This window comes from Eriocheir sinensis, unplaced genomic scaffold (genome assembly GCF_024679095.1).
Source record: "Eriocheir sinensis breed Jianghai 21 unplaced genomic scaffold, ASM2467909v1 Scaffold125, whole genome shotgun sequence".
Lineage (NCBI taxonomy): Eukaryota > Metazoa > Arthropoda > Malacostraca > Decapoda > Varunidae > Eriocheir > Eriocheir sinensis.
The window spans coordinates 631,984-654,694 of NW_026110573.1; the positions used below are offsets into that span (position 1 = coordinate 631,984).

General features: G+C 45.1%; 1 protein-coding gene across 1 annotated transcript; it reads left to right on the forward strand.

Annotated features, from left to right (window-relative positions):
- Positions 1-349: 349 nt before the first annotated feature.
- Positions 350-22,708, forward strand: LOC126989630 (EGF-like repeat and discoidin I-like domain-containing protein 3; the record flags this gene model as incomplete). The annotated part of the gene is made up of 7 exons (XM_050848233.1): positions 350-532; positions 662-728; positions 1,203-1,396; positions 18,552-18,761; positions 19,351-19,357; positions 21,119-21,263; positions 21,558-22,708. Coding segments are annotated over 7 exons (933 nt in total), but the record flags the coding sequence as incomplete, so codon positions are not given.
- Between the last annotated feature and the right edge of the window lie 3 nt (positions 22,709-22,711).

Consider the following 22,711-nt stretch of genomic DNA (forward strand, 5'->3'; position numbering starts at 1 on the left):
GCCTCGTCTGTATGTTCTCCGGGCTCCGTGCTGTGTTCAGTGTTCTTCAGTGTTCTTCAGTGTTTTTGTAAGGGGAATGTTTAGCGTTCTATACCACTGTCGCCCTCGGTAGATATTGAGGTGGATAATGGTGATACTGCAGCTAGCGTAGTGAGTGGTGTCGCGTCCCGCGGGGCACCACAAAGTTCTTATCTACTCCCAGCATACCATAAAAAAAATGGCGTTCATAATTTATTGTGACAAACTTTATTTTCTGACACGTAATTCAGTCTTGTATTATTAGCAGACAACGTTACAGCTTACAGGCAGATGCTAATATAAATAACACGACACAGAGACCGTACACTGAGTCTGTGTGGCGGTTGTATCTGTATTGCAATGTTCAGGAACACAAAAATATGTAAATATACGTAATATAGAGCGAGTGTATGCTGATTGTGTATGTGTTTGTGCCGCAGAGTGCAAGATGGTGATCAGCGAGGGCTCGGACGTGGTGCTCACCGCCAGCTCGCACAAGCCGTTGCGCCGCAGCAAACACTCGCCTGCGCCAGAACGGGCTGGGCCGACCATCAGGACCCACCGGGAAGAAGCCTTGGACCGACCATCAGGATCCACCGGGAAGAAGCCTACCGGTGCAATAGGCCACAAAAAAAAAAAAAAAAAATCCTGCCAACCAAAGGACGCGACGCTCAACTCCCACCGAGCCTGGTGTGCCCGCAGGAAGGACGGTGAGACACACACACACACACACACACACACACACACACACACACACACACACACACACACACACAGTAGTTAGCGCACTCGGCTTACAACTAAGATGTCCGGGGGTAGTCGCCTCTCATCTGTATCCCTTGTCTACCCAGCAGTAAATGGGTCCCAGGTGTCAGTTGGGGGCTGTGCCCCGCCTCTCGGGTATGTATAGGTGTGATGTGAGGCTTCACCCGCACGCAAAGATCCGTCACTATACAACCCCAAGCACTTTCGGGGAGGGTACTGCCTGGCGATGGCATGGTCTAGCACTTGATCAGACCATGGTGAATAACACACTTTTCTACTTATTACCATTTTCACTGATCACAGCATTTTTTCAGAGGTCATTTAAATTGTTTATTATGAGATAGTTATCACACTGCAATTTCAGCATGATGAGTCACCACATAGTTACCAAGAGCACCGCCTTAAACTCCTTCCTGCAGAGCACCAGTGGCTGCAGTGGGACTTGGGGCCGCCGCACCTAGTGACCGGGGTGGTGACGCGCAGCCGCAGGGACACGGGGCGCAACCACTGGGTCAAGGCCTACACCCTCACTTACTCCAACGACTCCAAGGTCTGGTTCACCTACAAAGACGACAACCACCTCGATACTAAGATGAGCCAGATAGAGCTTCCTGTATTGATGGTAGGCAGTGGTGTGTCGTGCTGGTGGAAGGAATGAGGGTGTGGCCTGCTCTGTGTTGGCTTGGGGAGGGGATGCTGTGTGCTGTGACTGAGCTTGGGTGTGTTGCAACGCTTCACTTACGCACGCAAACTGATGGTAGTCAGTGGTGTGTATTTAGGCTTGTGGAGGGACTGTCGGAGTGCGTCTCGGCGCTGCGTAACGAGTGAAGGATGTGGGCTGTTCTGTCTTGACTTTGGGGAGAGGTGCTGTGTGCTGTGCCTGAGCCTGGGTGTGCTGCAACGCTTCACTAACGCCCCCAAACTAATGGTAGGCAGTGGTGTGTGTTTAGGCTAATAGAGGAAGTGTGGCCTTGGGCTATGTTACTTGTAGCTGTGATGTGCTTGCCCGGTGGAGGCGCGCTGTGGCTGAGCGAGGGTTTGCCGCCATGCATGACTAACACTTTCATCGTCATAAGCTGTGGAGGGACGGGCGTTAGTATACAGCATCGTAGCTTCTATCTACAGCGTCTAATAGCGTCCACTTTTTTGCCATGGGGCCTTTCCTTGTCATAGTATGAGGACAGTGATGAACATCCGGTGTCGTACATAACGCCGGATAATAACATTAATTCTTCCGAGATGTTTTAACTTGTTGCGCCTTAAAAATAAAAGCAAGGAGAAAAAGTACAACGTAATTTTATCGTTGGAGTCATTTACTCGCCTAGGGCTTCATAACGTTAATTAGTGCCTAGATCATTACATATCATCAATGTATAAAATCCAAGGTTTCTGTGTATCCACTTTGTAAATAAGTCATAGTAAGTTCTCCTCCTGCTTAATATTCTTCGAGTTCTCCTTTGATTAGGTCATCAGGTTGTTAGAGCAGGCCGTCATATGACTGCACTAGTCACAAACGCGTCACCAGCATCACCTCTTCAAAGCCTGACCCAACACTCGGCAGGAATAAAGATAAATAATAACAGTAATAATGGCGGTCAGCCCTCCCCAAGCCCTGACACTTTTCTTTTAAATTATCTGCGAAACTTTCACGTTTAGAAATGAATTTTGCGAGGCAGTCTTTACGAGCAAACCTGTTTAGAATTACTGCACCGGTTTGTAACGCGGGCAGCTGTGGGCATCGAGGGGAAACCCTTTGGCCTTGTGGCGACGACGGCAAGGCTCGGCGGCGGACGCAGACGTCCGCGATCTGGGGAACCTGGTGTTGTGTTGACCTGTTGTTTGCTTGCTTTTCCTTAAATTCAGGTTATTGTCTTTCGTGTTGCTTAGTAGACACAGTATTCTTTGTTGAAAAATGTGTTATTACGGTCACTGCAGTGGTAGTGGCAGTAGTATAACAGGACTGAAAGGGCTAACGTAGTAAAGGTTTGTATTTTGGTCACGCTGCTGTTGGGGTTACTTGCCTTGATTTTACTAACGCATATATATATATATATATATATATATATATATATATATATATATATATATATATATATATATATATATATATATATATATATATATATATATATATATATATATATATATATATATATATATATATATATATATATATATATATATATATATATATATATATATATATATATATATATATATATATATATATATATATATATATATATATATATATATATATATATATATATATATATATATATATATACTGCAGAGAGAGAGAGAGAGAGAGAGAGAGAGAGAGAGAGAGAGAGAGAGAGAGAGAGAGAGAGAGAGAGAGAGAGAGAGAGAGAGAGAGAGAGAGAGAGAGAGAGAGAGAGAGAGAGAGAGAGAGAGAGAGAGAGAGAGAGTTATATTGATCGATCTTAATGCGGTCGCTAGCACTCACGTCCTTCGATCCCTTCCTAAGGCAGCTGCCACCATGAAGATGGCGGGGTGAAGGAGAAGCTTGGAATAGATCGGTCCGCCTCGCTCGCACCTTGTGATTAGCTGAGTTAATACCGCCACGCAGGCGCACGATGCAGCACCCATACAGTGGCTGTGCACGTGTGGGACATGACTCCACGGGCCGCACCCTTGCTTCGGATCGACGTCAGCCAGCAATTGTATTTAATTATTAATTTCTCAAAGCAATCATGTTAGCCAGTGTCTCCATCCATACCTAACAAGTACCGAACTGGCTCTCACTTGCTCTTTCATTTCCACACACATTTTCTTGGGGCACGCACGTAAGTTAAGGTCAGAGTTTTTGGTGTGCAACTAAAAGCGAAGCCAATGGTGATAAATAAAAGAAAAATATACTGCGAAACACAGGCAGCGTGCTGGAAACCCATCGCAGGCCGTCACTCTCACTTTGCTGAGCTCACATCAAGCTGTGGTAATCCTCCTTTTGGAAGCGTGGGAACGTGTGGCCAAGACCTGAGCTAAAAATCTAAGTGATAGTAATGATCATGTTAACTATATTTGCCTTGATGTATTCTACATTCTGGAGATCATAGATTATTCTTACGTAGCCCCCTATACGTATGTCTGAGATTCAAATTTTACGGGAGCGGCTGAGCGTGTCTGTCGGGAGCTTATATTGATGAGGCTGATGCCACTCTTACTGAGGAGGGGAGCGTGAAATCGAGTTAATGCGTTTCAAATGATCTCATCAGCCTGGGTGTGGCTTAAGTAGCTATAGAGTAAGTTCTTGCCAGCCCGACCCAGGTGTTTTTTCTCACCAAGGCTCATCGAGGTAATCAGGTTATCCTTTGCGCCTGCCTGCACTCATGATCAACAATGGCTCCGGCGGCACCACTAGCATCACCATCATCGCTATCATCATCACCATCATTCTCACGACACCCATCCCCTGCACCATCAAATAACTCTTCAGAAACCTCAAGTTATGCTAAATATGCACTGTAATATTACTTTATGGAAGATGAGAATTTGAAACACTTCACGCCAAGAAAATGAGCCGCCAAAGGTCCCCGACGTGGTGATGAGCATGCTCGTAATGGACGGAGGCGGCACAGACTCACCCCACCAGGGCCGTCGCGCGGGGAAGGAGCTGGACCAGCAGGAGGGGGCGGGGCGGGGCGGGGCGGGGCGGGGCTGCACCAGAAAATCAAGTTCAATACATTAACTTTTTTTCATGCATAATCAACGCTCAGACAAATTAACAGCTAGGGTGGTGGCGATAAAACCAGCGATAATGACAGGGCGGCGGTGGTGGTGCCTGTGGGTTGTTCCTTAATCACCGTCATCACCAAGCAGATTCTTTAGCCACCGGAACACCACCACAATGGAGGCAGCAGTGTTGGCTAGGACTTCCATTAGCATTGGGATCTTGAACAAGTAGCGCGCCCTGCGAGTCATGTGCTCAGTATGTGCCATCCTTCTGTGCCGGTGTAGGAGGCCCAGCTCACTCCCCGGGTTGAAATCACTCTAGAGTCTGGACCTAGGATGATATCACTCTAGAGTGATATCATCCTAGGTTCAGATCACTCAAGGATGAAATCACTCTAGAGTGAGCTGGAACTAGGTTCAGATCACTCCCCGGGTTGAAATCACTCTAGAGTAGTCTGGACCTAGGTTGAAATCACTCAAGAGTAATCTGGACCTAGGATGAAATCACTTTAGAGGTAAGTTAAATCAAATTCGCTAAACCCTGTTGCCTTATTCTTGCTTGTGATGAAAGCAAAGACCACATCAGGCAAAACCTGCGGCCATTGACCTTTCAGCCCTCCTAACACCTTCAGCAGGGACGACTGTATTGTCCGGTTGTTTCACTCTTCTAAACCGTTGGCTTGGGGATGATATGCACTGGTGATTCGTTGCACCGCATCCAGAAGACCATGCAGCTCCCTCGACACATTGTTCACAAAACCACGACCCTGGTCATTGATTTGGATAGCTGGAACGCCATGGCGACATACGGTCACATAGATGAAGACAGATACACTTCTGGCAGTCTTGTCCTTCTGCGGTTCTGCTTCAATCTATTTGGTGAAGTAGATCACCATAATCGCCATACAGACATAGCCCTCCTCTGATGGTGTCAAGGAGCATATGTCTATGCCAACTTGTTTCCATTGCTTTACGGGTGAAGGTCCGATGAATTCGTCTGGAGCCTAGTACTGGCCTTCTAATAACGATCACGTTTTGCTGGGTATTTCTTCACATCAGCTGCAACACCAGACCACCAAAATCTCTAAATTAATTTACTGGCATAATTAGAATGCCCTTGCCTATTGACTGAAAAATGTTGTGAATGACTGAACCACTGAACTTGCAGTATGTGTGTGTGTGTGTGTGTGTGTGTGTGTGTGTGTGTGTGTGTGTGTGTGTGTGTGTGTGTGCGCGCGTGTGTGTGTGTAATTCACTGTAATACTTTTTTTCAGTTGATTTACCCGTCCATAATTTTGGCCAATGTCTTATCCCTCCCGATGTGGCCTCCAAGAGCTTTTGACTGTGTGGAATTACCGTTGAGAACAGTGTCCATGTGTCTTGAGGGTACTGGTAACTTGACACATGGACACTATTTTCCTTCTTTCAACTTCTTCTAATTAGAATGACTCAGGTGGACAACTGAAATGAAAAGTTTGGGTCATGATGACATTTGATCATTCTCTTAGAAATATGTTGGTTTTTTTTAATTACTTCTCGTTTCATATTCATTGAATAATATAAAACTTACTCTTGGGTTAATTTATTGATGTTTGCTTGTAAAACAGTTCTGCATTCTGTAAGACATACTTAGATGCCCTCCGACGGAAGTTTGCCTTCTTTCCTTGATCGCTCCTGCACCAGTCTGGATATTTGCTCTCCATCAGTCTTAACTCTGCTTCCTTACGGGCAAGAGGTCTCTCAAATAGGCTGTTGATTTCAGTTTTTTTTTTACCTTGCATTTTTTAAATGGAGTTTCGTGAAATACAAACATATTTGCTGTCAAGTAAATATCCAGATTGGTGCAAGAGTGATCATGGAAAGAAGTCAAATCTCCGTCGGAAGGCATCTAAGTATGTCTTGCAGAATGCAGAACTGTTTTACAAGCATAAGGCATCAAGAAATGACCCCAAAAGTAAGTTTTATATTCAATAATTATTATTGTTATTTTAATTATTATTATTATCATTATCATTATTATTATCATTATCATTATTGTTATTATTATTATTATTATTATTATTATTATTATTATTATTATTATTATTATTATTATTATTATTATCATTATCATTCTTTTGAAATCCATGAAAGGGCATCAGGGGAAAATCCTAATACTGATATAGACCCAAGCAGGGTCCTCCCACTGCGCAAATATGGATATGAAAAGGAAAAGATAAAATAAAAGAAAGGGAGTAAATACTTAGCAAGTTAACAGGAGGGTTTAACTTTTGTTTTAGATTTTATCAATAGCAACTTCTGAAACAATTGCATCTGAAAGTAGACTCCACACTTAAGTCAAACTGAGGATAAATGTTCGGGACAATTGGTTGGTTGAGCAAAAAACTTGCTGAAAAGCATGCACATTGAAACGTGAATTATGACGTATTCGGCGAACAGGCTGAACTCGAGCAGGTAATGCACTATGAAGAGGATGTTCATTATTATTGACAATTCTGAAAAGCATGGTCAATGCACCAACGACTCGACGATGTATGCTAAAATTAGGCGGTATAAATTTTATTGAATTAAAAGAACGATCCAAAAGCTTTAAATGAGATGGAGCAGCTGACATCCAAACTGGACTACAATACTCAAAGAAAGGTAAAATGAAGGGGAAAAAAAAACTGTTTAAAACATTCTTATCATCATTAAAAATGGCTCTGCATTTTTGCAACAAATCAATCTTCTGGGAAATTAGGAAAGAAGTTATCCTAATATGATTTTCAAAAGTCAAATTAGAATCTAAAGTCACCCAAAGAAGTTTTAATGAATTACAGGATTTATTTACTTGGTTGTTAATTATAATATCCGGATTAGGGGGATGGAGGGTCCTTGAACGACTAGAAAGGATAATATTGGTCTTGACTGGACGTAATTTCATACCCCAACGCGGGCATCAAGAAAAGATCAAATAAAGATCAGAGCTCAATTGTGTTGTTCCGTGATATATAAATGAAGGATCAGGAACATGACAAAATAAAAGAAGTGTCATCAGCATAAGCCATCAAATGGGAAGAAATCCCATGCCACATATCACTAGTATAAAAAATAAGAAGAGGCCCAAGAACATTGCCTTGGGGGACACCAGACGTGAAATGAGAGAAACTACTAAAATAGCCATCAATACCAACATGTTGGTGCCTGGCAGATAAAAAATCCAGAAAAAAATGAACCATTAATATCCACAGACTTAAGTTTAAAAAGTAAAGCCTTATGATTAACTACATCAGATGCAGAAGAAAAATCCAGAGAAACAAGTCTAGTCTCCGACCCAGTATCCAGAAAAGTCTGAACATGAAAAGAGAAGTAATTCAGTAAACCAACATATTTCTAAGAGAATGATCTAATGTCATCATTTTCATTTCCTTTTCATTTCGGTTATCCACCTGAGTCATTCCAGAAGAAGCTGAACCAAGGAGAATAGTGTCCTTGTGTCATGAGGGTACTGGTAACTACACACAGTCAAAAGCTCTTGGAGGCCACATCGGCAGGGATAAGACATTGGCCAAAATTATGGACAGGCAACACACACACACACACACACACACACACACACACACACACACACACACACACACACACACACACACACACACACACACACACACACACACACACACACACACACACACACACACACACACACACACACACACACACACACACACACACACACACACACACACACACACACACACACAGCAGATTCAGTGGTTCAGTCATTCACGACATTTTTCAGTCAATATAAGCAAGTGTATTCTTCTAATGCCAGTAAATTAATTTACAGATTTTGGTGGCTCGGTGTTGCAGCTGATGTGAAGAAATACCTAGGAACATGTGATCGTTGTCAGAAGACTAGGCTCCAGAAGACTTCACTGGACCTGCATCCTGTAACTATTCCCGAAAAAAAACATGGAAACAAGTTGACATAGACATGTGCTCCTTGACACCATCAGAGGAGGGCTATGTCTGCAAGGCGATTATGGTGAACTACTTCACCAAATGGATTGAAGCAAACCCGCGGAAGGACAAGACTGCCAGAGGTGTAGATGTTTTCATCTTTGAGACCGTATGTCGCCATGGCGTTCCAGCTATCCAAATCAATGACCAGGGTCGTGAATTTGTGAACAATGTGTCGAGGGAGCTGCATGGTCTTTTGGGTGTGGGGCAACGAATCACCAGTGCATATCATCCCCAAGCCAACGGTTTAGTTGAGCGAAACATCCGTACAATACAGTCGTCCCTGCAGAAGGTGTTAGGAGGGCTAAAGTGTTAATGGCAGCAGGCTCTGCCTGGTGTGCTCTTTGCTTTCAACACAAGCAAGAATAAATGAACAGGGTGTAGCCCATTTTATTTGATGTATGGTCGCACTGCCGTGCTGCCTGCTGAAGTCCAAGCAATTCAGTGTGAAGATGCCTCATGTAAAGCTTCTAATTGTGATTTCGATGCATCATCCCTTGAAGAGCGCCTGCGGTCTGTTGCTGACCTTAAAGACGTTGTGTACCCGAAAGTTTCATCAAATATAGACCTTTCTCAAGCTCGTCAACGACAATATTACAACAAGAGACAACACAACAAGGCTTCCTTTCAAATTGGTGATCATGTTCTTCTGTGTAATAGCAAGCGTGCAGACAGGAAAGGAGGGAAAAGCAATGACCCTTGGTCTGGTCCATATGACATCTACATGGAGGTGGGTAAGGGACTGTATCCATTGAAGAACCCTAAATCTTCTCAAGTCCTGAAGAAAAAATCAAATGCTTGCAATATGAAACATTACAGGGCTAGAGTTGATGATGCGGAAGGTAATGAAGATGTGGAAGTGATTGGAACACAGGAACAATATGAGCGTCTTTTCATCCCAAGTGACGGCGCTTGGAGAAAATCCATTGCCACTAAACTTGGCGTACCATTTCCTAAGGGAAGACTCCCCAGACGTAGACCCGGAATACTATCAGATGAACCATAATCTGTTGACTCAGTTCTTGGGGATGGCAGCTGCCTGTTCCGAGCATTACCAAAGGAAATTACAGGAACTGAGAACCACCACAAGAAAACTACACGGTGTGGTGGAAGTTCTCACAAATCAGCAATATAAGTCTCACTTCGAAAACTATTCAGGTCAGAAGCACATGGAAGAACTCGTGAACAACAGTCGTATGAACGCTAATGCTGTGTGGGCAACAGATGCAGAGATTGTTGCAGCAGCTTCCCTGCTCAATACGCCCATTGTGATCCATACAGAAGACCAAGCAGGTGTAAGAAGATGGCTGTCATATGAACCTCTGTGTGAGGTTCCACCAGATACGTATCATCGGTGCCAAGTGTATCTAACCAACTATCAGGAACATTTTAATCGTGTTCTTAGTGTGTGAGTGTCTCAAAGGACTCTCAGGAATAGGAATTTGCAATGTGCTTGTATGCAGAACAATAACGTAATCTGTCAGATGCTTTTGTCTTTGCAATAAAATTGTCAACTTGCATCCCGTTTCATCATTTAAACTCCAGCGGACTTTCCATCATGGAGATTCTCTCTACAACTTATAATCAGCAAAGAAGTTACGTATATGGGGAGGCGGTTGCTGAACGGATAGCGTGACGGCCCCGCGTTCAGGAGGACGCTAGTTCAATCCCCGAACGGTGCCACCAGACTGGGATTTTTCAACCGCCGCCGAGTGGCTTAAGACTACCCACATGCTATCCAGAAGACCACCTATCAACCCGGACTCTAGATTCTAGGATTAAAGATGAGCTCCGGGAGGGCAACATGAGCCAAAGCAAGATGACGCCACTATAAACACTCGCCTGCGTCAGAACGGGCTGGGGCGACCATCAGGCCCCACCGGGAAGAAGCCTTGGACCGACGATCAGGGATCCAGGATCCACCGGGATGAAGCCTACCGGCGCAATAGGCCAAGGCGTAAAAAAAAAGTACTGGTGTATATAACCAGTCACTTTTCCTAACATACGCATGAATATAGAATATGTTTCGGTATATAACCTTTTTTTATTATTTTGTTTGTAGGAAAATAATATAAGGGAATGTTCTGAATCTGTAGGGGAGCAGTTTGAACCTGGAGGGAGTGTGGTGAGCCTGATCAGAGGGAGTGATTTCAACTAAGGTTCATATCACTCTAGAGTGGTATTTGACGGCATTGCTTTGGACCTGCTACACCGGTCGAGAAACGCTGCACTAGAGTGATTTAAAAATGAGGAGTTATTTGAACTTATAAAGAGGTGTGCTGTGAAACTAGGGGGAATACTAATTTAAACCAAGGTTTACATCACTACATAATTAAATTGTATCTTATTCGGGTAGGCGGTGGCCGAACTGGTAGCGTACTGGGCCCACATTCACCGCGTGATGGACGACGCGGGTTCGAATCCCCACGCTAGCATTCGGATTTTTCAGTCACCGCCGAGTGGATTAAAACTACCCACATGCTGTCCTGAAGACCACCCATCAACTCGGACTTTAGAGGAAGCCGTCCAAGCGAATCAAGAAAGAGTTCCGGGGGGCAGCATGAGCCAATGCAAGATGGCGCCACTATAAACAGTCGCCTGCACCAGAACGGGCTGGGCCGACCATCAGGCCCCACCGGGAAGAAGCCTTGGACAAACCATCAGGATCCACCAAAAATTAAAAAAAAAAAATTAAAAAAAAAATAAAAAAAATAAAAGAATCCCAGCGAACTTTCCATCATGGAGATTCTCAATATAACTTACAGTCAACAAAGAAGTTTCATATTATACAACCAGTCACTTTTCCTGACATCTGCATGAGAATATAATATGCTTTCGTATATAACTTTTTCATATATGAGACCGTATGTCGCCATGGCGTTCCAGCTATCCAAATCAATGACCAGGGTCGTGAATCTGTGAACAATGTGTCGAGGGAGCTGCATGGTCCTTTGGTCAGTCTCACGCTGACCTTCCTAAGGTTAAGACGTTGACTTTTTGCTCCGCTGCTGTGTGGTGCCAAATAGCCTTTTCCTCTGCTTTTGTGGTGTGCTTTGAGGCGTTCTGTGCTTCTGGGAGCTTGCTGCTGTGCTAGAGGACTACACACTCAGGAGGATTACCACTACCTGCATACTCCGGAACGCTAGGTGTTCTAATTTAGTATTTACCTAGATAGATAGTGATCCAGAGTTACTTCTAGGACACGTGTATTGGCTTCCCACACCTAGACTAATTTCAACACTCTTTCACGCGAGCCCAGTGCTACATGGTTTTATATTGCTTTTGTGTTTTCTTTTCATTCTACTATTATGATACTTTACTGTTTTGTGATAATAGGAACACGTGAATCAGGCGCGCCAAGCTACGTTAATTTCTAAGCCCACACAAAACACTGGATAATTCACCTTTCCACGCAAACCTAGTGAACACAGTTATTATCTTATTTAGGTATGTGATTTATCGGTATAATAATATAGGCACGTGTTTTGTCTTGGTAGGTAGAAAGACCCGTGCCTTTTTTCCTAGACACACCTTTTTTCCCATGGGAGTTGACCTGACTGCGACCTGACAGCAGCTGCTGGTTTGTTATTGTTTTGTTTCGTCTTAGTAGGTAGAAAAAAGCGCGCCCTTTTTCCTTGATACACATTTTTCCCCAGAGATTTGACCTGACGACCTCACCGCAGCTGCGGACTTTTGCTATTTTCGTCTTGTCTCGCCCATATTATCACCATGCCGTCTCTCCTCAAGCGCTGTTCCGGGTGTAGCTACGCATGGCCAAGCAGTACTTTCTTTCTAAGGACGTTTGTAGGTTCTGCGTTAAGACTCAGAAGGATGATCAGAGGATCATCGAGTTACAAAATAGGGTTACGACTCTCGCCGCCCAGGTAGACTTATTAGTTAGCACAACACCAACAAGCCCCGCCTCCTCCTCCTCCCCTTCCTCTTCCTCTTCCTCTACTTCCTCGTCCTCCTCCCCTTCTTTACCGGCTTTGGTATTCTCTTCTCCCACATAGTACCCCCTCCCATCCTCCTCCTCGACCGTTTCCACTCTCCCCTCTTCCCACCCCTCCTTCTCCTGTTCTTCCTTCTCCCCCTCCTCCTCCTCCTCCTCCTTCTCCTCCTCCTCCTCTCCGACTTCCTCTTCCGTCCCCCCTCTCCCCTCTTCCCACCCCCTCCTCCTCTTTCTCCTCCTCGCCCTCCGCCTCCTCGTTCGTCCCTCCCTCCCACACCTGTCCCTTACCTTTCCTTTCCCCCTCTTCCTCCTCTCTCTCCTCGTCCGTTCCTCCCTCCCCACCCCTCACCCTCCCTTTCTCCTCCTCCTCCTTCCTCTTCCTTCTCTCCTCCTCCTCCTCCTCCTCCTCCCCATCCTACTCCTCCTCCCCAACATCCTCCTCTTCCTCTCCCTCTTCCTTCTCCTCCCCCTTCTCCTCCTCCTTTTCCACAATGTCTCCTCGTTCTTCACAGCAGATCCCTCCCCTCCCTTCCCGATCTCCCCTCCCCCCTTCACCCACCTTCCCTTCTGGTCCTTCTCCTGGCCGCCGGGTGCTTCTCGTTGGTGATAGTCAGGTGCGTTATGCTGACAGGTATTTTTGCTGCAAGGATAAAAACAGGACGAGGGTGTGTTTCCCAGGGGCAGGGGTGGGCCATATATCAGACAGGATTGAGGCGTGTATGGCAAGCGAGGGATCGAACCCCATTTTCTTTCTCAGCTGTGGCGGAAACGACGTTTCCCGTGTGCCAAGCAAGGACCTTTTCCAGCGTTTTAGGGAATTGTTAGGTAGGGTACGAGACGCTGGGGGGTCGCCAGTAGTGTGTGGCGTCCTGCCAATGAGGAGCGTTGGCGATGGATGGCTGTCCAGGGCGATAGCAGTGAACAGCAGACTTGCTGAGCACTGCGAGCGCAATGGGTGGCTGTTCGTCGACAATTGGGAGCTCTTCTTCGGCAACGACGCCCTCTACGCCCGTGACTGGAAACACTTGACGTTCAAGGATGTTGAGGCTCTCTCAGACTCCCTTGAGCGAGCACTTAGTACCCTGAGGGATTTTTTAGTATAGACGAGGGGGGGAGGAATAATGGGAGAGGACATCTAGCTCATAATACAACCAGGCAGCTTAGAAGTAAGTATAGGGGAGTAACAGAGGACGGGCTAAGAATCTTCTATACTAACAGCAGGAGCCTCAGAAACAAGATAGACTTACTAAGGGGTGAATCTTGTTTAGAAAATTTTGACATAATAGCGATCACTTAGCCATGGATAAACACAGCCAATAGAAATTTTAGATCGGAATTTGAAATAACGGGTTATTAGATGTTTCGCAAAGACAGAAGGGGAAGAAAGGGAGGTGGAGTTGCGCTATATGTTAAAGACTCACTTAAATGTTTAGATAACAATTCAGTTAAAACTAACATGGATTTAGAATCAGTTTGGGTGGACGTTTACAAAGGGAAATAAAAACTAACTCTAGAAGTTCTATACAGGCCACCCAACCTTAACAGGCAGGACACGAGTATATTACTACAGGAGATTGGCAGGGCGAGTATAAGTAGAAATGTCTGCGTAATGGGGGACTTTAATTATAGGAATATAGACTGGGAAGACCTAGTGGGTGACCTGGAAACCGAGGATTTTCTTGAATTTATACAAGATAATTTCCGTAAGCAGGTAGTTACTGAGCCTACCAGAGGAGATAACATATTAGACTTAGTCCTAACTAATAATGGAAACATGCTACGTGAGTTGGAGGTGTGTGGAGAGTTAGGAAATAGTGACCACAGAACGGTTTGTTTTAGCTTAAACTGGGCGGTAACCCGCGAACCAAACCCAGTGTTAGTTCAAGATTTTAGAAGAGCAAATTACGAGGGGCTTCAAAGACATCTTGAAGGGGTAAACTGGGATAATTTAGGGATTCATGAGGGCCAGAACGGTGGCTTGGAGAGCCAGCAGAACCAGGTAGAAATGTCTTACAATAATTTAGTCAGAGTAATAGTAGAGGGACAGCATATACCACAGCGAACACCTCGAAAATAAAACAATGACCCTAAGTGGATGACTCGTGGACTAAAACACGAGATAGAGTTAAAGAAGGGAATTTATCAGAAAATAAAGAATGGTGAAACACATTTCAGGGGCCGGTATGTCTAACTATCTAGATTAGTGAAGAAAAACACCAGGATAGCAAAAAGGAACTATGAGAACAAAGTAGCAAATGAGGCAAAAAGTAATCCTAAAGGCTTCTCTTAGATGTATAGAACAAAAACACGGGAGAAAATTGGACCGCTGAAAACAAACACAGGCGAGCTAGTAGAAAATTATGAAAATATGAGCACATTGTTGAACGACTACTTCCTTTCAGTATTCGAACGACTATTCCGGAAAGGGTTCAGGTGTATGTACGAGGGCGGGGATGGCGATAAATTGAGGGATATAATCATTGCCGGGCAAGTAGTTCAGGATGAGATAGATAACCTTAAGAAGAATAAGTCGCCAGGTCCTGACGGGATATTTCCGAGGGTATTAAAGGAATTTAGTGATGTACTCAGTGACCCACTAACCGACACCTTTAAGATGTCGGTAAATACCATACCTGGGCTCTTCCGCACCTCGGTCCGGACCTCCGCTCCTCCGCACCTGCGGACCACCAAACGAGGAGCAAAAGCCCGGAAGTGCGGAAAGTTTTATAAGGTGCGGAAGTAACAGGTGCGGACAGTCGAAATTTGGGGTCCAGACCTCCGCACCTGAGATTTTTAAGGAAAAAACACAACGAAGACGACAAATAGTCCGCGGCATTACTTTAGCGCATTTCGGAGGGCTATGTGCTACCAGTTGATTACTATGTCAAGTTTATTTTTCTTTTCAGAATCTTTTGACTTTTAATGATTCACTGCGATTGTTAATTGTTTAGTGTTTAAAAATAAACATGGACAGATACGTGAAAAGAGGTGATAGCGACAGGAGAAGGAGTGTATCTGGGGATAGTAGCGTCCATAGCGTGAGCTACAGAACCAGCACGCCTGCACCGTCAGCCTCCTGAACCCCTACGCCGCTGGCGACGTCAGACATTTCCTTGTCTGACATGGAGCTGGACCCCTCCCAGTGTAATGCAAGAATTTAATTAAGAAAGGGAAAATGTAAATTAGGGAGGAATAAGTAGTTTTTTTGAGATGCGGACCAGTTTTTTTTTAGGCGCGCTTTAATATTTTTGGGTATAGTAGCGGAGGTGCTGAGGTCCGGTAGCGGATCGAGCGAAAACATTTTAGGCGCAGAAGTACAGGTGCTGACTACCTGCGTCCGAGGTGCGGAGGAGCGGTAGCGGAATATCCCAAATCCAGTAACGCGCCCAGCTCTGGTAAATACTAGTTATGTGCCCAGCCTATGGATAGTAGCTAATGTGACGCCGATTTAAAAAAAAAAAGGGGACATGTCAGCTGCTTCAAATTGTCGCCCAATTAGCTTAACATCGGTTATAGGCAAGATGCTGAAGTACATAACAGACAGGAACATTCGGGAGCATCTAGAGAAACACAGCTTAATTCACGACTCGCAGCATGGGTTTCCGAAAGGTAGGTCTTGCCTCACCAATCTCTTGTCCTTTTACAATAAAGTATTTCAGGCGGTTGACAGAGATGAAAATTATGATGTAATGTATCTTGATTTTAGTAAAGCGTTTGACAAAGTTCCTCACCAACGACTGTTGCTTAAACTACAGGCTCACGGAGTAGAGGGTAAAGTTTTGAACTGGGTCAAGGCGTGGCTTAGCAATAGGAAACAAAGAGTGCAAATCAATGGTAAAAGATCTGACTGGGGATGTGTTGCGGGTGGGGTCCCATAAGGTTCGGTATTAGGTCGACTTTTGTTTATTATTTATATCAATGACTTAGATACAGGAATTAGTAGTGATGTCAGTAAGTTTGCAGATGATACCAAGATCGGTAGAATAATAGAGTCGGATCAGGACGCTAGTATTCTCCAGGATGAACTCAACAGATTGTATGACTGGGCGGATAAATGGCAGATGGAGTTCAATGTAGGGAAGTGCAGTATTCTGAGTGTAGATAGGAGCAACCCCTCACATAACTATTGCTTAAATGACACTCTCATAAGCAGGTCTGGGTGCGAGACGGATTTAGGGGTCTTAGTGAGCTCTGATCTCCGTCCAAGGGCACAATGCATTCAAGCTAGAAATCGCTCAAATAGGGTACTGGGATTTATTTCAAGTAGCGTAAGCAGAAGCGCCGAAGTCTTCCACAAAGTATATTTAGCATTAGTTAGACCTCATCTTGACTATGCGGCTCAGTTCTGGTCACCTTACTATAGAATGGATATCAAAATGTTAGAATCGGTGCAGCGGAGGATGACTAAGATGATTCAGGGGTTGAGAAACTTGCCATACGACTCAAACAGTTAAACTTGCATTCTCTAGAAAGGCGAAGGGTGCGTGGAGACATGATTGAGGTATATAAATGGATGAAGGGCTTTAATAAGGGGGATATTCATAAGGTTTTGTTGGTAAGAGAACCGGGTAGGACACGAAGTAATGGGTTTAAACTGGAATCATTCTGATTCAACAGGGACATAGGCAAAAATTGGTTTACTAACAGAGTGGTGGATGAGTGGAATAGGCTTAGCAGTCATGTGGTGAGTGCCAATACAATTGTTACATTAAAAAATAGATTAGATAAATTAATGGACAGCGATATTAGGTGGGGTTAGATACACGGGAGCTTAGGTTCAAAGGAGCTGCCTTGTACAGGCCTACCGGCCTCTTGCAGACTCCTACGTTCTTATGTTCTTATATAATAAAAGCAGTCAACTTAGGATATTTTTATTTTTTTGTTTATAGGGAAAAAAAACGAAAGTGTTATGAACCTATAAGGGAGTAATCAGAACCTGGAGGGAGTACAGCAAGCTCAGATCGCTTCCCAGGTTGAAATCACTCTAGAGTGATTTCAACCTGGGTCCAGATCACTCTAGAGTGATTTCATCCTAGGTCTAGACTACTCTAGAGTGATTTCAATCAGGGGAGTGATCTGAACCTCCTACACCGCTGTGTTGTCCCGAGGCAGTGGTGGTCAGCCCCAGTCCTGGTCCCAGCCAGCGTGCGTGGTATTTTCTTTTTTTACTGCTTGGCTCATGCATCCCGGTGTTTCCTTTGGCAGAAGGCGTGGTAGGTAGGGCTACAAACAGAATGTGAGTGATCTTAATTGACGATGGCTGATAAATCGTTAGCCGACGGCGGGACTCAACGAAGGACCCCCCCAACCTTCACCTGTACCGCCTCTGTAAAGTGTGTGTGTGTGTGTGTGTGTGTGTGTGTGTGTGTGTGTGTGTGTGTGTGTGTGTGTGTGTGTGTGTGTGTGTGTGTGTGTGTTACATATTTTCAAGAGCAGGCGGTGGCTGGGTGGTCTACGTGCAGGCGCGATGTCGTGGAAGACCCGGGTTCAGGTCCCGCCCGCCGCTACAAGCTGACAGTTTCTAGTCATAACCAAGTGACCAAAGTCTACCCATATACTTTCCTAAAGACCATCTATCAACCTGGACTCTAGCGAAACTCTCTATAGAGGATCAAGTGGAGCTCCGCGGGGCAGCATGAGCCAAGCATAAATGGCGCCACCAAAACACTTGCCTGTGCCACCAACGGGCTGGGGCCGACCAACAGGGCCCAGCATGAAATCCTACCGGTGCTATGGGCCAAGCATAAATAAAAATCAACAAAATAAATAAATAGACAAATATATAAAATAAAAAATACGAGTCCTATTCGGTTCACCATCCTATCCAAAATTTTCACCTAACGCCCTGGAGAAAGTCAGCCCTCAGAGCACATTCAAGCATCACATCACATCACAAATTCACATAAAAATCTTACTAATTTCAAATACGTCAAGGCAACAAGTGTAATTTTAACCCGCAGCTTTTTTTCCTCGGATATGAAGGCCACACCTAACCCTCTCGTCCCCTAACCTCCATTGACGGCCGAGATGCTGTTCGCCGTGACCACAAATGTTTCCATGACGAATCCAGCAATATTCTGTGTACATCCAAGGCAGAGGCGTCACCTGTGCACTGTTGCAGGTGTTTGGAGGCAACCTGGACAAGCACACGGAGCGGCGCCACTACCTCAACTCCCCCTTCAAGGCCCGCTACGTCCGCCCGCACCCCCAGCGCTGGAGGAGGTCCATCGCCCTGTGCGCCGCCCTCATCGGCTGCCCACACAAAGGGGACTGCGGCGAGGGCTTCTTCCGCGTCCCGCCCGATACCAGCTGCGGTGAATGTGTCTGGCTTGTATTTTAGTAGGGGTAAGTATTTAGCAGGGGCAAGTATTTAGCAGGGGCAAGTATTTAGCAGGGGCAAGTATTTAGCAGGGGCAAGTATTTAGCAGGGGCAAGTATTTAGAAGGGGCAAGTATTTAGACCGTAGATAGGGGCATTAGGCAGGGGTAGGATTATCTATGCCCGTGTCTCTGTCTGTTTGAGTGTTAATATATTTGAAAATAATAAATCTCTGCTAAAATATGTGTGGGATGGTGGGATTGATGATGATTTGGTGGCACGGGGGTGGAGAGGAGGCTCAGTGCAGTGTGGTGGCGCGAGACAGTTGTTGTGGCGGTGCTAGCCCCTGGTCCAAAGTGGGTCATGTAACAGGTGATGGCGGGGGGCAGGTGCAGTGGTGCCGAAAGGTTATTCAGGTTACAGGCTTAGTAGTGATTGCCAAGTCCTGGACATTAATAATAGGGGAGGATGGATTCTGCTCGGCTAGGAGATGGTTGAGGGAGCTTCAGCACAGCCTTGGAGGGGGGCCGGGGCGTGCATCGTATTCCACCCGAGTGACGAGACTCCAACATTGCACTGCCACATGAACGCATCTATGCCAGTATCAGGGTGGGCGGACGGGAGTACCCTGGGGACCTCGGCGTGTCGGCAGGGCGGGTGGACGGGGTAGATGGGCGACATACTCAACAATCGCTATGCATTTTCTTCGACCATACCAGCACTGCACTCTGACTGTCACCGTATTTTCACTGCATTACACAGAATGTTCTTTGGAATATTGGTGGGCTCCTTTAAAAAATTAGTTGAGAGGTGAGGGTGGGGGAGGGGACAGAGGGTCAACAAGCAACACACACACGAAAACAGCTTCCTATACCCCCCACCCCCCCTTCAGCATTACGTCCCAAGTCTATATAGGTGTCAGTTTAGCCCTGCGCCGTCCTCAGACTTAAATGGGCGCGTTGTCACTAAGTTGTCGATGCCCCTGTTCGATGACGGGCGTCCCAAATGATAGTTTACCACTTGCAGGAGATTGCCGTTTAGAATTGTGTATGGTTATGTGCCAGCGGAAGCGTCGCGGTAGTGGTTTTCAGAGAAATGGGCAACGCAATACTTGTGTTTTACTGTAGCGTCCTCTAGTCAGCCGCCTATAATCAGTCTTCAAGCGAGGTTAGAGATACGTACCTGCCAAGGAACTTTTGTCTTGAAACGTACGAGTTTGGCTGATAAGTATTTAATCCCCGGGTCCAGAGCGTTAGTTAGAACACACAAAAACCTGGCATCTATATTTTCTTGTTAATTAGCTTTCTCTTAAAGATGAAGAAGCGTGGCCGATATAGTATTTTTGAGACAAGCAAGCGAGGTTTAAGATGAGGCATATTCCCTTCCTCGGCGCAGGTCTTGTGTTTAAAGTGAGTCTGGCAACCCCTCGTGCGGGCGAGACCCTCAGTGAGCCTCAACACGTATATTAATCCAATTATGCCAATCTTTGCACATCACCTGTCATCCGCAGAGTCTGATCGTGAAATATACAGGCTCCGCATCCTTAATTAAAAGTCCGTGTATTCATGATAATTACACGCTACAATTTGACATGGTAAAAATATAAAATCTAAGCGGGGTAGTAGAATCATCGACTTGACTAACGTATTCGGCACCAGCTGAGTGAGGATCGCGCCGAGTTTACTTAAATTTACTAAGCTGCTTTTTTTGCTGTCGATGTGTTATGGGCGTCATTGTAAACATGGCAGTGATTGTAATTATAGCAGGAGACTCGGTACTTCCTCACCTGCCATTCGACACCGGCAATCAACGTCCGCCTGCCTCCCACTACTTATTATTCCTCCTCCTCCTTTTACTCCGCCTCCTCCTCCTCCTCCTCCTCTTCAGTTTTCGTTTTCGTTTTAATGTCTTTCTTCTTCTTCTTCTTCTTCTTCTTCTTTTTCTTCTTCTTCTTCTTCTTCTTCTTCTTCTTCTTCTTCTTCTTCTTTTACTTCTTCTTCTTCTTCTTCTAACAGATGTACAAACCTAGCCGTCGAAAAATAATAAGGAAGAAAATAGGAGCGGGATGGAGCGCTTTTGGTATGCATAGTAAATCATGAGTAGCAAAATGTCACTCTTTTAGAAGAAAGTGCTGTAGCCTACAATCAGTGTATCCTGAACATACGGTTTCATGTCTTATGGTTTTATCACATGCATTTTGGCCACCTCTTTGGATTCTTTTTAGGAGCAGCAAGTAGCGGGCTTTTTTATTATTGTTTCCTTTTTTTGTGCCCTTGAGCTGTCTCCTTTGTTGTAAAAAAAGAAAAAAAACTGCATCCAAACTTAACTAGTGTGATTGATCTCAAAGACAGCTTCCGCATCTGACCGCAGACCAGCAGATCCTGTACCGAGACTACGTGTTCGGCCTTGACCGCCTCACAGTCTTCGTCGAGAACCAGCGTCGCCTGGACACACTGTCGCCGCAGGACCACAAAAAGTGCGCCTCCATTACAAGACTGAACAACGCTCTCTTCAGGTAAGGTTGATTTTGACTTGCCTTCATCTTCGTGAAACACATGTGTTGGAAACGATAAATGATACGACTTTAGGTCCTCAGCAGCGCCAAAGCAATTATGACTATTACTCATTATCAGTTTGGTAAGCATTCAAAGTTGGTGATTATGTCTCTCTCTCTCTCTCTCTCTCTCTCTCTCTCTCTCTCTCTCTCTCTCTCTCTCTCTCTCTCTCTCTCTCTCTCTCTCTCTCTCTCTCTCTCACACACACACACATTTATTAGCTCAATCCACTAATCCATTGTCCCCGTGAGCAGAGAGCGCGTGCACGTGGAGTGTCCTCAGCCCATCAAGGGTCGTTTCCCGTACATCAAGGCGAGCGGGGTTGCCAACAGGTGGCACCGCGTCTTCTCCATGGTGCTGTGTGAGGTGATGGCGTACTGACCCGCCTCGGCTGCTCACCACGCCCTCACCGACATCAAACCCGCCTGCACTTCTTTCGCAGATTATGGTGAAAAGAAAAATATAAATAACTATTCACGTGACTGAGAAGCAAATGGAAACGTTGCTTGCCACTCAGGATAATCATGGATAATGCCTTTTGAAATGGCAGAGCTATTATGCCCTCAAAAGGAAATAGTGATGGACAGACTCTCATTTTGGGTGCCACGACGTTTTGTATTCAGGGATGAACAGTTTTGAGATTGTAAAGTTAGTTTATGTTTTAAAGATGAACTGAAATGGACAAAATTCATAGTGCATTGTGGAAAGGGTGGATCATGACTTTGTGTCCGTGGATAAGTGTTGCGTTGATGGACGAGGTTCTCGGCGATGAGGCCAGCGTGTGGTGGTGCAGTGGAATGTTCAGTCATCATCTTCGACGGTTCTTCTCATGTGGTGCGTCGTCAAACACCCCCGCACAGGAGACCGATGGACGCGACCCACGAATACTGCCCCGTGCATGCACTGTGTGTACCTGTGATATGGTAGACAAGGAACACGAGTTAAGTACATGACATGCTTTACCTCCTTACTTAAGCTACATTGTGTTTAGTGTTGTAGGTTTCAAAGTGATGTTCGTTTATGTGCGCTAAACAGATGCGTTGGTGAGATATAAATATGATGTTGGCATGTCGGTTTCGGAAAGGTTTCTGCATGGGAACTTTTATACTTGATCAGTCTTGTTTGAGTTAGTTCATAAAAAAAGTGTTTCACAAAATTATAGGCCATATTTTGATTCTCATTGTTGTCAAGTGCCACTTTTGGCTCAAGGTAGCATATCCAGTCAGAATTTGTCTGTTTAACGGTTGTCACAATGATGCTCAGCTCTTTGTACCTACCCTAATTCCTTCGTTGGCTGACAAATACAACCTGTAATATATTTAACTAGGATTTTGTTGCATTAGGAGGAATCTACGCGGTCATCTTGATAGTTTCGCCCCTAGGAACTACAGACGGACAGGCCGGCACG